Source organism: Haemaphysalis longicornis, unplaced genomic scaffold (assembly GCF_048455015.1).
Source record: "Haemaphysalis longicornis isolate Haplotype H1 unplaced genomic scaffold, Haemaphysalis longicornis Haplotype H1 scaffold_29, whole genome shotgun sequence".
Classification (NCBI taxonomy): Eukaryota; Metazoa; Arthropoda; class Arachnida; order Ixodida; family Ixodidae; genus Haemaphysalis; species Haemaphysalis longicornis.
In genome coordinates this window covers 1,906,265-1,921,111 of record NW_027526331.1, presented here as the reverse complement: position 1 = coordinate 1,921,111, position 14,847 = coordinate 1,906,265, and the positions used below count along the sequence as shown (strand labels likewise).

Below are 14,847 nucleotides of genomic sequence, written 5' to 3'. Positions count from 1 at the left end.
GTGGGAGAGAGAGAGAGAATAAACTTTATTTAATGAGAGGAGTCAAGCGGGCAGTTCCCTCAGTTCAGGACCCCGTTGGAGCGTCCAGCTGCCTCAGCCCGGTGGATAAGCCGAAGCTGCTCTTCGAGGCTAGAGCTGGCGGCTTGAGGCTGTTGCCACGCGGGATTCGGAGAGAAGGTCCCCACGTTTACTGCAGGGAGTTTTACAACCGTACGTGCACTGAAAATGCAGTATTGCAGTTCTTTTGCCCTTTGGAGTTCGCATTCTTTTTTCCTTAGCCAGAGCCATGTTTGCAGCACCCACGGTTTTCATGTTATGGAAGGCAGCCTTGATTCTTAGAGCTTTCGGCGGAATGTTATGCAGAATGTGGCTGTGAATTTGGATGTTAATTGTGCCTTTCCGTCATAGTGAAAATTTTAGAATTTCAGGGCAGTTTACAGGTGCAGTTACTGTATTAGTACGTGCTACACGAAGACACTTTGATGTACAAAAACGACTCTTGGCTGTACAGCTTCCTCAGCTCTTTCAAGGCAATATGGTGCAGAAAAGTACGGAGCTTTCATATTGTAGCAACAAACTCAAGCTTGAGTCCTGCTCTGTGATGAGTAAAGGTATTATTTACAGGGTGAATTTGTGCCCGCGGTCAGTGGTGATGCCACAGGTAGAACAAGCATCCAAAGGCTTCGTCTGCAGTAACTCCCCGCACCTCAAATGAGAAATAGCCTTGTAGACCAAGTGGGGAATTACACCTACAACATTAGGTAGTTGGGACAATGTACTTTTGAATCTACTATTATAGGGGTGCAGGTTATATGTAGGGGCAGGTTATGCGAGTGAAAATATAGTACTTGTCAGTATACAGATGAAGAGAAATCCGTGTCTATGAGCTGGATAGAGCTGTTCGTGATGGAGTGGTGGTGACACCCTCCTCCTCCTTTGTGCTGCGCAGAGCAGGGCCAGCAGCAGCAGCCTGTTGGGGTCCTGATGGGGTGGCCCCCGCGGCTATGACCGTCGAAGGAAGCCCCCTGGGTGGGGGTGACCAGGACCCCCCTCCCGCCGCCAACGCCAGCAACCATGAGGTGAGCGAGCCCCTGCCTCCCCCGTCTCTTTTGGGGCCGTTGGTCAGACAGATCAGCAGCGTTGGTCTTCTAATATTATTGCACATCTTCAGCTGTCAACGGGACAACTTACAACTTACTCACCGGGACAGGGTACAAATGACAACTTGGTAGACAGCCTGGTCTACAGTAGGGGTTTGTTTGGCCTTGACTCTCTCGAGCTTAAATGTTGGACCTAGCGTGGACTGTGGGCACTTTGCTCGCTTGGTCTCAGTGAGGTTGTATGTTCAGCCACCCCGTAATTTCACTTGTGCGGCAGTGACCAGTAGGCTGGTCAGCTTCCTCTGTGGTGCCAGGCTATCCACGAAGCCATTTGGTCTGCACAAGTACTTCGTGAACCAGTTTTTTTGTCCGTCTAGTTTACTCCACTGCTTGAAAGCGCATGTCTGATGACGAGTGATGTCTGTGCGCTTTCCCCTCTCCCCCTTTGCAGCAGCAGGAGCAGCAGCAACCGCAGCCACCGCCCCTCCCGCCGCCCGCGGCAGTGGAGGAAGGTGGCAGCAGCGAGCCCACTCCCCCTCCTCCTCCTCCTCCACCCTCGCTGCTGGCCCCCGCGGAGCCCCTCCCTCCTCCCGGAGGGGGGCCCGGGGAGCAGCCTCCCGCCCCTCCTGCCCCTCCGGTGGAGGAAGAGGAGGAGGGGGAAGAGGAGGAGTTCCCCCTGACGGAGCTGGCGCGGCTGGACGAGATGATCAACCGGCCGCGCTGGGTCATCCCGGTGCTGGCCAAGGGGGAGCTCGAGGTGCTCCTCGAGGCCTCCATACGCCTCTGCAGGCAGGGTGGGTGCTCTGCTCTCTCTCTACCCCCTCTCCCTTTCTCACTACTCAATAATCCATCCCCGCCAGCTTTATGATGTACCAATAACGTCAGGAAAGGACACCCCGGTTCCATAGCTTGCACTCTTGCTTGGCTGAGCACATTTTCCGCAAAGCAATTTCCCTTCTCTGTTCACAATACAAAGTCTGTCTGCTGCAGAGACTAGTTGCAGACAACCCCGTGTCAACTCGCCTGGGACTCAACTGCAGTAGGGGGCCAGCATACTGTGTTACAAGTGGAACGCCCGTCTGGGGATTGTGCACTGCACAGACAGAGTGGGGGCATGACACAAGTACAGTAGAACCTCGTTGATACGTTCCTGGTTCCTGTGATTTCCCAGCTACTAAGCTGTCAATTGTGAGCACTAAAAATGCCCCATAGTACTACGTTTCTTCCCGGCCAGTACGTTTTTCTCTTGTCATGTTTTTTTTTTACGTACCAACTAGGTTCTACTGTATAGCTGTGGGAGAAAAAATGCATGGGAGGGCACAAGTGCATCAAATGGCAGGTTGACTCTAAAGAAAGCTTGTGAAAAGCATGGCTGAGGCCAAGAGTGTAAGTGGGACACTGTGGCCGCAAGTGGGCAGGATATGGAGCGTTGGGGGGGACGTTGGCGTGAGGCCCAAAGAAGAGTCACACTGGGAGCCTCGTGTCCTTTACTTCGGAAAGAATCAGTGGACGCATTCAGGTAGCACATTTAATATACACAGTGCATTTCTGGGGTGTAAGTTAGAGCAGAGTGCACTGTGTATATTACGTTGACTCTGACTTTGGTCGACTCTGACTATAGGTTGACTTTGAAGTGGAAAAAGGTGACAAAAAGTAATTTGGCGGAGAAGCGCACTTTATTTTCAACGACCGTCCATAGTACGCTAACCGGAGTAACTCATCTGATCTGTCAGAGTCACGGCGTCCCACAGAGTCGTGTTCAGTGCCATCGAGCGCATTGTTCATGGAGCCTTTTCTCAACGCTCGTCCAACCACATCGTCGGAAAAGCGACTGCCAAGAGGAGGACACCCAGCTGGATATGGTTGTGAGGAATCTCTTCCGGGGGTTGCACGTTGGCAACTTATCTTTCTGGCTTCACCATTACTTTGTGCTGTTCCTCCGAACGCCAAACTGGTGCTGGCTTGCCATATTCTCGTTCTTTTCGGCGGTCTGCATCGCTTTTGTCTTAGACGTAGCACTAAGCTGGCATAGAGTTCCACCACTTACCTCGGAGCGGGCGTATACTGGTTTATATGGTAACTTGAATAATAATTCTGCCAATGATCGCTATATAAAACGAAGGGTGACTTTTGTATGGATCTTTTTTGGAAGAAAACTTTACCTATATGCTGGTTTATATGGTAATTTGATTAATACTTCTGCCAATAATCGCTATACAAAACGAAGGGTGACTTTTGTGTGGATTTTTTTTTATGAAAACTTTACCTGTATACTGGTATATATGGTAACTTGATTAATAATAACAGCATGCCAGAGGTGTGTTGTGGTTGGGGGTCAGATGTGCTCGGGTCACCACATAACTGATGTGTTGTCAGGTGTAAACAGTACATGTTATGCGAATCTTTCAGCAAACCATTTCTTGTGCTTGGTACAGTACTCTGCATCAGGGTTCGTTGTTACGGTAGTTAGCAGTGACCATTTTCATGTTGGAGGCAAAAAATGAGAACGCTCGTGTGTTGGGATTTCGGTGCAGGTCAGAGATGTCTGGGGGTCTAAATGTATCGGTAACCCTCCTCTGTGGCGCTACACAACCACGTTTGCTTGCACAAGCATTTGAAACCCATAAAGGGACCCTACAGCAATTACCATGGACTACTCGGTTTGTTCCTTCTCAACTTGACTGCCGACAACGCGACGAAAGCTGCGCGCTCTCTCCCGGAGAGGGGGCGGCTCGCGGTGTTCTTTTCGGCGACCTTCGATGTATCAATAGACCCCTCCACAATGTGGAGGGGTTTATTTTTGTCTGGGGCCACAAAAAGGCAGGCAAGCGCGCGCTCAGGCTGCTAGGGCGTTTTTGAAGTGATGATAGTTTGTTGTCGAGTGGTCTCGTTGAAAGGGGAGTATTGAGTTCTTCAATCAAACTCTGCACGCACTCAGAACACGAAAGAAACTCCAAAACTGTGTGTACAGGTTCAGACATAGAAGAAGTTGGTACACAGTGCCAACGACGGCGGATCGTCACAGGAAATGCGAGAAATGAGCCGCGAAGTTGACCAGCGACAGCCAACAGGACAGCCATGGCCACAATGATGTCGTTTAGGCCATGCCAGGGATGGTGATGAGAAAAATTAAAAAAATTCCCCCGCATTTCCCCGAGGGGGAGAATGTGAAAGTGCGAATGCACGGTTGTCGGCCCGCTTGCGGCGCTTGCGCTCGGCCCCCGCAGCCCACCGCCTCGCCGCCTTCTCTTCCATCTCTTCCATCGGGTTTGTAGTATCACGTGTACACCACGCAGTTATCAAGCCGCTATAACGCCGCTGAGTCGCCAACGCACGCCGCTGACGACGTAGTTTGAATGCGTTAAAGATATAAGGCGCGTCACTGACACTGATATCAGCGTCGCGTCCGTGGCTTGGTCGGTAGAGCGTCGCGCTGCGGCCGCAAAGTCCTCGGATCGCAACCTGGCGCCGGATGCTGTTTCTTTTTTTTTAAATATAGAGGAGCACTGCGGACGCCAACGCCGCCGCCGCCGCCGCCGGCGGTGGATGGTTTGGGGTCGCTTATAAAGTGCATTCGCACTTAAAAGAGGGCGATTGGTTTTTGTACGTCTTTCACAGTGATTTGCGTGCTCACCGCTTCACGTGCACGTGTAATATTTGGCTCGTGTATTCCTGGTAGTGTAATGTAAATGTCGCGCAGGTTTACTTGCGCTGCTCAGAGAGGGTTTGCAGGGTCCCTTTAAACATCAATCCTGGCTTCCTTGTGTCTGCTATTGAGATTCCCCCCCCCCCCCCCCCTTTTTTATTCTGCCCCCTGCAGGGCGGGACGTCCACAGTGAGCCGTGTCAGCGGTTTTTCCGGGAAGGGCTCACCATCTCGTTTACCAAAATTCTCACGGATGAAGCAGTCAGCGGCTGGAAGTTTGACATCCACGTGAGTTCTGGGGGAACTCCTCTCCCCTCCTTGGTCGCGCCTTATTTCGCCTCCTTTGACACAAAGCATCAGACTGGCGTTGGTGCCAGGTTCGTATTGGTGCCGTTAGTACCCCATGTGCTAAGTTTCTTGCCCATGCAAATGTGCGTGATGGACATCGTTTTTGTTTTTTTTCGGGTACATTCTCATTGTTGTAGCAGGAAGGGCATGCTTAGTCTTTGTCAGAAAGAAGATGCTTGAGTATGTATTTTTGCTAATGAAACGATGCCTAAGTGGTCTTTGTTTGTCAAACAAGGAAGTGGTGTTGCCCTGTTCGACCCGGAGTGTGTGTGTGCGTGCATGTGCAGCGCTGCATCATGAAGAACTGCGAGCGGCTCATTGAGCTGTGCGTGATAAAGCTGAACCAGGACTGGTTCCCCCTGCTCGACCTGCTGGCCATGGTGCTCAATCCGCACAACAAGTGAGTGGCCCTCCCTCCCCTTCCTTCCCCCTCTGTGGCCTGCGGCCCTGAGCCCGGAGGTCGCACCAGGATTGCATTTTCGAAAAGAATGCGCAGTGAATAACGGCTTTTGTTTGAATGGTTTAGAATTAAAGCGAATTACGGAAGCTACAATCAGAAGTTACAACCGTTTGAAGTTTGGGCTTTGAAAGTGGGAACCGGAAAAACCAATTTTGCCTTCCAGGCCCCAGCTTCAAATGGGCGTAACTTCTTCTACAGACCAGATAGAATGATAATGTTAGTCTTATTGCACTCCTTGATTTGTGCACAGTTCTCTAATACCTTGTTCGGCTGCGTCATTCTAGCAGTATTTATACAAAAACTGTCAAGAAATCAAATATAAGAATCCAAATAAATTTGAATGTAGTCATTTTACTCAAAAACGAAATTTTATATACCGTATTTACTCACGTAATGACATCAGGCGGGAAAATATTTCAACAGATTTTTAAAAGTTTAAATTTCATAGGACAAAGCTGCTAAGAGAGCGCTATCAGAGCCTTACCATTTTTGTAAAAACATGTAGGTAATTATGTAATCAAATTTCTTTCTTATTTTCAACATGCTAGTGGCCCCCTACTCGCCATGGAGCTGTCCTCACTCAAGTCGCTCACAGCTTCACATTTGTTGTTGGCCCGCCGCGCACGATTTTCTGCGCCGTCAAGGCATTCCAAAACTTTTTTTCCAACACCGGAAAACTTCTTTTCCTTGGGGCCACGAAACACACGGGGGATCCTTGTTCATCACCCAAAAATGTCTCGCACACAGTGGGTCAACACTGAAGTGCCACCCAGCCACGTGGTTTCCATGTGCATCAACGCATGCTCCACCACCGTCAGTTTAAAACCGGCTGTGTAGCTCATGTACTAGCCCATCGTACTGCGCACTCCAGGAGCACAAAAAAAGGTTGGGAACACAGCTGAACAAAAAACCACGGAGCGTAACCGCAGGAGAGCGAAAGCAGAGGAGTGCGGAGTACGTTTAGTGCTTTGTTTGCACGCCGCTAGAACTAACCAGTAGAGCAAAGAGCACGGAAGGAGTGCAGAGTACGTTTTCTGCTGTGTTCGCACGCCGCAACGTTTTCATGGCACAAGGTTCGTTTTGTGTGTTGAGAAGGTGGTGCTACGCAAGCACACAATTTTTAAATTGTGAGCCACGGCATTCGCGCTCACGTCTCCGGCTACCGTTGAGATTTCGTTTTGTTGGAATGCGTTTTTAGCATTTCTGCGCGTACTGTAGTGTGATATCAAGTTGCTGCGATCGTCTGTGGCATCAGCAACCATGCTTAGATAAAAGCATATTCTCGCTGCATTTTCTATTCAAAGTGACAAAAAAAGAAATTCTCAAGAACAAAAGTGGGGGGGAGGGTTCATTACGCAAGTGGGTTCATAACACGAGTAAATATGGTGTACAATCAGAATGAAAAGCTACATATGTCCTCGCATTTTTATCATCGTAACTCTGAAAATAACGTTTTTGATCAGAGACCCATGTGCCCCCTTTAAACTTGGTTGTTTGTGCTTACATGCGTGCTTGTTTTTGTTTTGTCCCGTTCCCCTCAACACCACCGCCAGGTTTCATTCGTACAACGGCACCCGGCCGTCCGACTCGGTGCCCCCCGGTTCCCAGATCTTTGACGAGGACGTCTATGCCCGCCCCACCGACACCAGGACACCCAAGGTACGCAAACTGGGTGGCAGGCAGCAGGGCTAGGCTAGCAAGCATGGTGCCAGTGGGTGCAAGTACTCCCCAAGTACGTTGTCATCAACTTGTGTACCGTGCACGTTTGGCAGCGCTGGGCCAGACTGGGAGGGAGGCTGCCTTGCCTTCCCAGTCATGCATTGCAGAGGTAAGGCCGGTATTATGTATGCGCAGGTAAGAAGTGCAGAAGCGCGGATAAATTCAACTAAAGCAACAAAACTTGGCTGCACAGTAATGCTCACTATATTTCCGCTGTTTTAACATGTGCTTGATCAATATGCACAGTTAATTTCTACGACCGTAAAAACAGAAGGTGGCGGAGATTTTTGCATCGAGGTAAGGTGCTACTGGAAGCTGGAACATTGCTTATTGCTGTAGGAGAGCTCAAATGAGTCAGTGTTCTGAAATCGCACCACAGAGTATCAATTGTATACCCCCCTCAATCTGGGTTCGAAAATTGCGGAAAGAAAATGCAACTGTGATTGCACTGCAGTGTCGGTAACATTAGGCACTCGCTAGGGGGCTTTTCACTCTTTTGCGAGCATATTCGCAAAATATTGTAAATATTCAAGGGACCGTACACTCGATATTCCATTGACGAACCGGATTGTTTGGTGACTGAAAGTTTGATTCACTCATGCCTACTTTTTTGTGGTCCGAGCTCAATGGGGCCTTGGTTGAGGGAAGGCAATGGTGGGATGTGTCTTTTTCAGGGCTGGGTGGTGGACCTGATCAACCGGTTCGGCGAGCTGGGCGGCTTCTCCATTCTGCTGGAGCGCTTCCGCTCGGGGCCCCCGCTCTCCGTGGCAGTCATTGCCGCACTCATCAGGTGGGTGGAGCTGCTGCTGCTGCTGCTGCTGCTGCTGTTGTTGGGTGGGAGGGAAAGGGGTTATGTGTTGAGTCTGGTTGCGCTTATGGCTGCGCTTAGTGCATTCGCTTTACCCCGTGTTTTTTTTCTTAACATTATTGTACATTTCTGGGTGTGCAATCGTTGAACGCTTGTCGCGGGCTTTTCACGTCTTCTTAGCTCTTTTACGTGAGCCCCTTCCCTCTGCAATGCTTGTATGCCCTAAGGGTAAAATAGATAAATAAATAATGCTGTAGTTTTGTTGTGAGAGCGGCTGAAATGAATAATGCATTGCTCCCCACAATAAATGCTACACTGCACTACAATGCATAAGACACTACGATGTATAGACACTAAAATTCACTTTATTGATACGTAAAAAAAAAAAAAAAAAACGTGAGGGAGAAATGTACTATGTGGGAAAACGTACTAGCCGGAAAGAAACGTACTACGGGGAATTTTTAGTGTGTATTATTGAGAGCGTCCTAACCGGGAAACCGTATGAACCGAGACCGTGTTAACGTGGTTCTACTGTACAAAGAATGCAATGCTGCAAACACACTTGAAATCGAACCATTATTACTGACTTCATAGCCAAATAAAGTGCAGTGTCTGTAGTGTGGCAGCTGAGCAGTAAAAAAAAAAAAAGCAAAAGGAAATGAAGTTTTTTATATTTAAAATAATCTGCTTGCAGCGTTGCAATCCCTACACACCGAGCTTAATTTTTTAAAGAGAATTGTAACACTAGCTGTTCTAGGTCTCGAGATAATGGCACATAAAAATGGGCTAGGTGGTAAAAAACAGTTTTTAGAAAACAAGGAAAGAAGACTTGGAATGTAGGCAGCCATGATGACTTTGCAGTGCGACAGCTCGGTAGGTGTTAATAATTGGATCGTTGCTTCGGAACGTGTATACGCCTCGAGCGCGGCCTATAGGGGCGCCACTGAAATCCCCCTAGCGGCCCGTTTCGAAAGCAGGCGCGGGAGTCCGCGCCCCGCTCCCCACTGCCGCCGCTGCTTTTGAGGCACGTTCACGACTGAGATTTACCATTTGTGGGCGTTTGAAATTCATGTTTGTGTGGAGCAGTCACTCTGTTCGCAAATGGGGTGTGTTTACGAGAGTGTAAATGTTTCCGACGCGATCTTAGTGTGGTATTTTCGGTCTGTATAAGCGCCAGGTGTGTGTCACAGGCTGAGGCCAGCGTCGCGGAACCGGCGTATGATGGAGCCGATTGTAGTTACACTGACCTGAATTTACTAGCCGTGTCTCCGTAACCACCGGTCCCTCAGATGTTCATGCTACGGCTATACACTACGATTTAAATCGGTTTTGTGCGCTTACATAATCAGCGGAGCACTCATACCTGACCGCACACCAGTTACGTTTGCCAATATTATACCTCAGATATTGATCACCACCATTTACAAGCCACTCTGTGATAAATTCGGGAATATTCAACAAAAGTACGATGGAAAATGCATAATTATACTCAGGGATCTGCACACGACAGAGTCGTCTTGTCGTGAGGTGCGCGCCCGCAAGCTTTCATCTGCTACATATATCCTCTGCGATCAGCGCGGAGACGGGCTTACAATATAATCCGCGTCCGTGACTAAATGCTTCTTCGAAATATCGTCATATGGCACAGGGAGCCTGCAGAATAAACCAGAAACTGAAATCAGAGGGCCTTATCACATACCACACTCTTCCAACGACACATTTCATCGCTTGTTGAACAGCCTACCCTGTATACTTCCAAAAATGCGTCAGCCGTACGATCAGCTCTTCGTTGAAGTAGAAAAACAAAAGGAAAGTGAACGCGAGATTTATGTGTGGGATTACTAAAACGTTCATTGCTTGATTCCGCTCCGCATTTGTACACGGCGTCCCCCTCCCCGCCCCCCCCCCCCCCCCCCCCCCCCCCCCCCCCACCGATTTCTCGCGAAATAGCAGTGCATTTCGCGTATAGTTGGTTCCGCTGAAACCTACCTGGCTTAAGTTTAGACGAACGTCTTTAGCATGCCAGAAGCTGCACTGTTTTTTTTTTTTTTTCATTTCCGTTAGAGCTATTATGTTTCTAAATTTCGCATTGGCACAGCATTTATTTTTCTGTGGTTTAATTTCCTTGGTTCTTGCTATATGGCGTGTATGGGCACATATTTAACGACGCACAGGCTTGGAAAATATTTTACATTTTCGCATGGTTTATATTCTTATAAAAGGCATAAGTTATTGTCCGGGATTGGGTAATCACATCCCCGAAACATATTTTTCTGCGGCGTATATATGCGAAACGAAGCCGCATTCGTTGTCCACGCTGCAAAATGAAGCCAACCTCTCATTGTGCCAGTATCAGGTCTAAACGAGGCGTCAGTAGAATTCATTTGTGCCTGATGTTTTGGAGGTGACAAGGGTGATATGTTGCTGCCGTCGCCGACGCCCGGAAGAGCGGCGACGAAGCGCGCAGAACCGCGTCCCCGGGTAGCTCTTCCAGGCGATCGCGTACTCTACGAAGACGCAGCTGCTTTTTAAGTGACCTAAACGTACTCTTTGCCTATAGTCGTTACCATAACAAGTTTTTTTTAGGGAGCGGAAAGGCGAAAAGAAGCGAAATAGAACCAAAACACTGCACGAACCCCTATCAGTCACGCAGCGCAAATCCCGTCAACGCCGCGGAGAAGCGGCGGCAGGCGGCGCAGCGATCGCGAAGCTCGAGGCGTATAGACTGGGAACGGAGACATAGTGAGTGAGGTTGGTCGTCTTGTGCATGTGCAGGCCGTTTGGGCTGTGCCATAGCCTGCTGACGGTGAACACGGTGGAGCGATACCTGATGCCCATCGTGCACATGGTGCCGGCCTTCCTGGAGCGGCTCTCGGACGAGGAGCTCAAGCGCGAGGCCAAGAACGAGAGCAAGAACGACGCCCTGGCGGCCATCGTGCGCGCCCTGCGCTCCCTGGCCGCCATGGTGCCCCGCCAGGAGGAGACCGTGCGCTCGCTCGAGATGTTCCGCCTGCGCATGATCCTCAGGTTGGTGGTCAAGGGGGGCTTGTCTTTCCCGTGTTTCTTTTTTGTTGTTGTTGTTGTTGTTGTGGTTGTGCTTTCGAGGGCCCGAAAAAATACTGGCCACATTCGTCGCACTTGCTTGGAGTCCTTGCGGTCTTCCTTCCTTTGCTCATGCACTGTCATATACTTCGCTGCAATACATACACTCGATGTGGCAAAGCCAACTTTACAAAAAGTCTTTGTCAGCTTGGTTGGCTCCACTGCTATACACGATTGCATTGCTGGGAAGAAGCTTTTGGGGCAGGATAAGCAGTCTTGCATCAAAATATGGAGGGCTTAAAAAAACTTGCTGAGCTAGTTGGTTCATGCTAACTGGAAAGAATAAAAGCGGGCGCAAAGCGGACGAAGACGAAGTAGACACAAAACACGGGCTTGTACGAGTTTTGTCTCTACTTCGTCTGCGTCCGCTTTGCACCCGCTTTTATTCTTTCCAGTGTAGAGGGCCTCTGGCCTTTTATTACATACCCCTATATGAGTGCGTTGCGTCATGTTTGTGGTGGTTAGAGGTGTACGAATGCTTATGCATCAATCAAGTAGGCACATGCAATGAGAGCGAGGAACAGGGTAATTTTATTGGGAGACCTCTGGTTACTGTTGTTGCTTGCTTGCGGTGTGTGCAGCACTCCTAGTGCAAACGCATTTGCAGCAAGTTCCCACCGTGGCTGTGATAACAAACCAGTCATGGTGTCTCTTTGACATCATCACAAATACCAAATGGCATTGATTTTGGCTCTACAACGCAAGACCCATATTTCAAAACCTTCATTGCTTGGTCAGGGTCGTTGGTTTGGCTTTTCTGCGTGGCGCCGAAGCTGCGCAGAAAGGAACTCTTGCAGATAGCCCCTGCTCAGGGGTGAGACAGCTGCGCATATTGCGCAGTTTTGATACAAATTTGTTTTCCTGCGCCAGGCTGCTCCAAAAGCTTGAAAATCGCAAAAATTGCGCCAAACTGCTCCAAAACAGTCTGAGAGCCAAGGATTTTAACGCTCCCGTCAGTCTCAGTGGGGAAAAATGCTTACTGACGGCATAATTTTTCAGCACCCCCAAGGTGATGCTGTTTGTAAAGGTTTGGTTGATTGATCATTCAATAAAACACCGCATGAAACTGCCTCAGAGAGTTTCTTTTTTTTTTTCGAAAGTCTCGTTAGGTTGCACATGTTACATTCTGCGAGTTTTAAAGTTTCCCTATCGAAAACCATTCCAAAGTCCTGTAGAAAAAATGCTTATGCGTACTGAGGCGACAAACTACTTGTGCAAGTTGACGAAAAAACGGCAATTTTTGGAGCGCCTTATCTCCGGAACGACATCAGCGAAAGTATAAAGGAGGCCATGCATCAGCGTTCAGCGGGCGCCGCCATCTTGGTCTGGGGAAGATTGGAAAACATGGCCACCGGGCGAAGCAGTTGCTCAGGCTGAGTGCTCTTCGCCGATTTGTACCGTGGTTTTGGTTATGGGGGTGGCTGGGTTTACATTTAGTCGTTTGATCTGTTGCGCGACTCGAAAGACGGGAGTTCATCAAAAACAACGTGGTGCTGGCGAATTCGCCGTGTTTCGGCGTTGAGTGTGAGGCGCGGTGCGTGCTTGAAGTGAAATTTCGCACTCGTTGCGGTGTTATAAAATGCTGATTTATGGCTGCCTCTGACAGCAAGCTTGCGAGCGGCGGGAATGGGACGATAGACGCTGCAGAAGTGGCGGCGCAGGCTACATCGCCGCAAAATATTCAAGCAGTGTCTGAGGACGGGCTATTATTGCACGCTAGTAATAATGGTTCATCTATCTGAAGTGAAATTTGGAGCCAAGGGGGAGGTGGCTGAACATACCAACGTTACTCAAATTACGATCGTAGTGAACGTGTACCTTGGGGATTGAAATGGGGAGAGGGGGGGGGGGGGGGGTGCGACGACTGTCACCTCGCTTTGCGCAACTTTTGCCGTGGCTCTACACTTGTGCGTAAAGCCGGGTCTGGGATTGCAAAAATAATAATTTAGGCATTCACATGATAATATTAATGCCTTGGAGTTGCTTAGTTTTTTAATTCGATATTCTCAACGGCGCTCCACGCTATCTATGCATAGAGCATAGAAATTTGAAAATGGTTTGTAAAAATGTCATACCAATTGTGATACTCTGACAGAAAAACTTTATTGATAGCTGTTTCAGAGTTATGTACGTTCAAAACCAATTAAAAGGTGCACTTCCCTCCACCCCCCCCCCCGATTTGCCAGAAATTTGTTTTTTTAGGCTCCTAAGGTGACATAATAAATCTCGTTCTTCTGCTCCAAATCAAGGTTCTCCTGCTCCAAAATTGAGATTTTGCTGCTCCGAAAACTGCTCCCAAATCTGGTTCAGCTGTCTCACCCCTGCCTGCTGGGCCCAGACATAGGAAGAGCAGCTAGAACAATGCTGTGCAGTGTGCCGGCTTTGTGTTCCCTTCTGCAAAGCTCCTGGCTGAACTTGTCAGCAACTTTTGCGACTGGAGTTGCAGGGGGTGGGACCCACATATGAGCGCGTATGGAAATTGTGATCTGAGAGCAGTTTAGAGCAGTCCGTGGACAGTAGTAAGTGAAGTTACAGCATCCGTAAACAGCTTATCTCTCGCTGAAAAATTTCGCAGTTGCAGAAGCTGCTTGTGAGGATTGGGGGTGCGGTGTAGCCGAGTAAATGCGGTATATTTGAACGGAATAGTTAAATATTTTACCTGTTGCACCCCATGCACTTTGATGACATATTCTGGAAACAGAGGTACTACACGGTACCTTTTAAAGGGGCCCTGAAAGGCGTTTTGAGCACACTAAATGAAGTAGCGCAATCGTTAGATTGGGTCGTCAAGTTCATCTGGGCCAAGTATTACTCTTTTACACGCAGCGGAAAGCTCACACTTTTGTTGCAAAGTTTGTCTCTTTTTTCTGACCCTTTCCTTCGTGTTTTTGGACGCCGCCATCTTCACATGTCTACATCATTCATTCCCAGATGTTCATCATGAGCTAGACATCCTGCTATTGGGCGGCTTTTTCACGCATTTCCGGCAAAGAGATGAGTCGTCTGCTCAGCGTCGGCTCGCCGGCTGATCTGCCAGCGGAGTGTCGGAGTGCTTGGACATTTTACGACAAACGAAACAAGTGTAAACAAACGCTTAACCATTCGTATTGAAGGCAACACGGCCATAACACGACATGCATATTCTCTTACCTGAGCACGTTTCATAAAGAAAGCGTTGAAGCCCCGTGGCACTTCTTTCGTGCAATCGCAGAGAACGCCCTGAGCCGAATGCCCGGGTTTGACGGATACATTTTATTCCACTTCAAAACAATCCAGAGATGCGTTTCGAACGAACACAACGTCACAACATGCGTTGCAAGTCTGAACCGCGATTGACAGACGATGGGTTGCCTCCTCCTGCCCGTCGTAAATTCGGCACTCACCTCGCGCGCGGTTGCGGGGACGAACAGCAAGTCACTTAACTCTGGCGCGCAAGCCAAGATGGCTTTTAGCCACGCACACTGCACATACCCCATGCGAGGTTGAGTCGTGCGTCGCTCGAGAAAGATAATCCAGACCATGGGAAGCACTATCCACCCGCAGAAGCACAACGTCGCATTTCATCGCGAAACAAAGGTGTCCACAGCACACACACCATCGCCTCCTGTAATGCCAAACGCATCTCACACTTCCCAATGGGAGTGAGTGGTACGCCTGCGGTGCCC

The 14,847-nt window shown here is 49.1% G+C and overlaps 1 protein-coding gene across 7 annotated transcripts in view; it reads left to right on the top strand.

Moving 5' to 3' along the window:
• Positions 1–14,847, top strand: part of Faf (ubiquitin carboxyl-terminal hydrolase-like faf) — a 112,485-nt gene that overhangs the window by 14,970 nt on the left and 82,668 nt on the right. For 3 of the 7 annotated variants that reach the window (XM_077701622.1, XM_077701623.1, XM_077701628.1), the window contains exons 3-9: positions 950–1,079; positions 1,552–1,894; positions 4,921–5,033; positions 5,381–5,493; positions 7,107–7,212; positions 7,947–8,062; positions 10,856–11,107. In XM_077701622.1, coding sequence (XP_077557748.1) covers positions 1,005–1,079; positions 1,552–1,894; positions 4,921–5,033; positions 5,381–5,493; positions 7,107–7,212; positions 7,947–8,062; positions 10,856–11,107 — 1,118 coding nt within the window. In that variant the 5' untranslated portion in view covers positions 950–1,004. The remainder of the gene's footprint in view (positions 1–949; positions 1,080–1,551; positions 1,895–4,920; positions 5,034–5,380; positions 5,494–7,106; positions 7,213–7,946; positions 8,063–10,855; positions 11,108–14,847) is intronic. The other 4 variants (XM_077701624.1, XM_077701625.1, XM_077701627.1 and 1 more) reach the window with 3 other exon arrangements.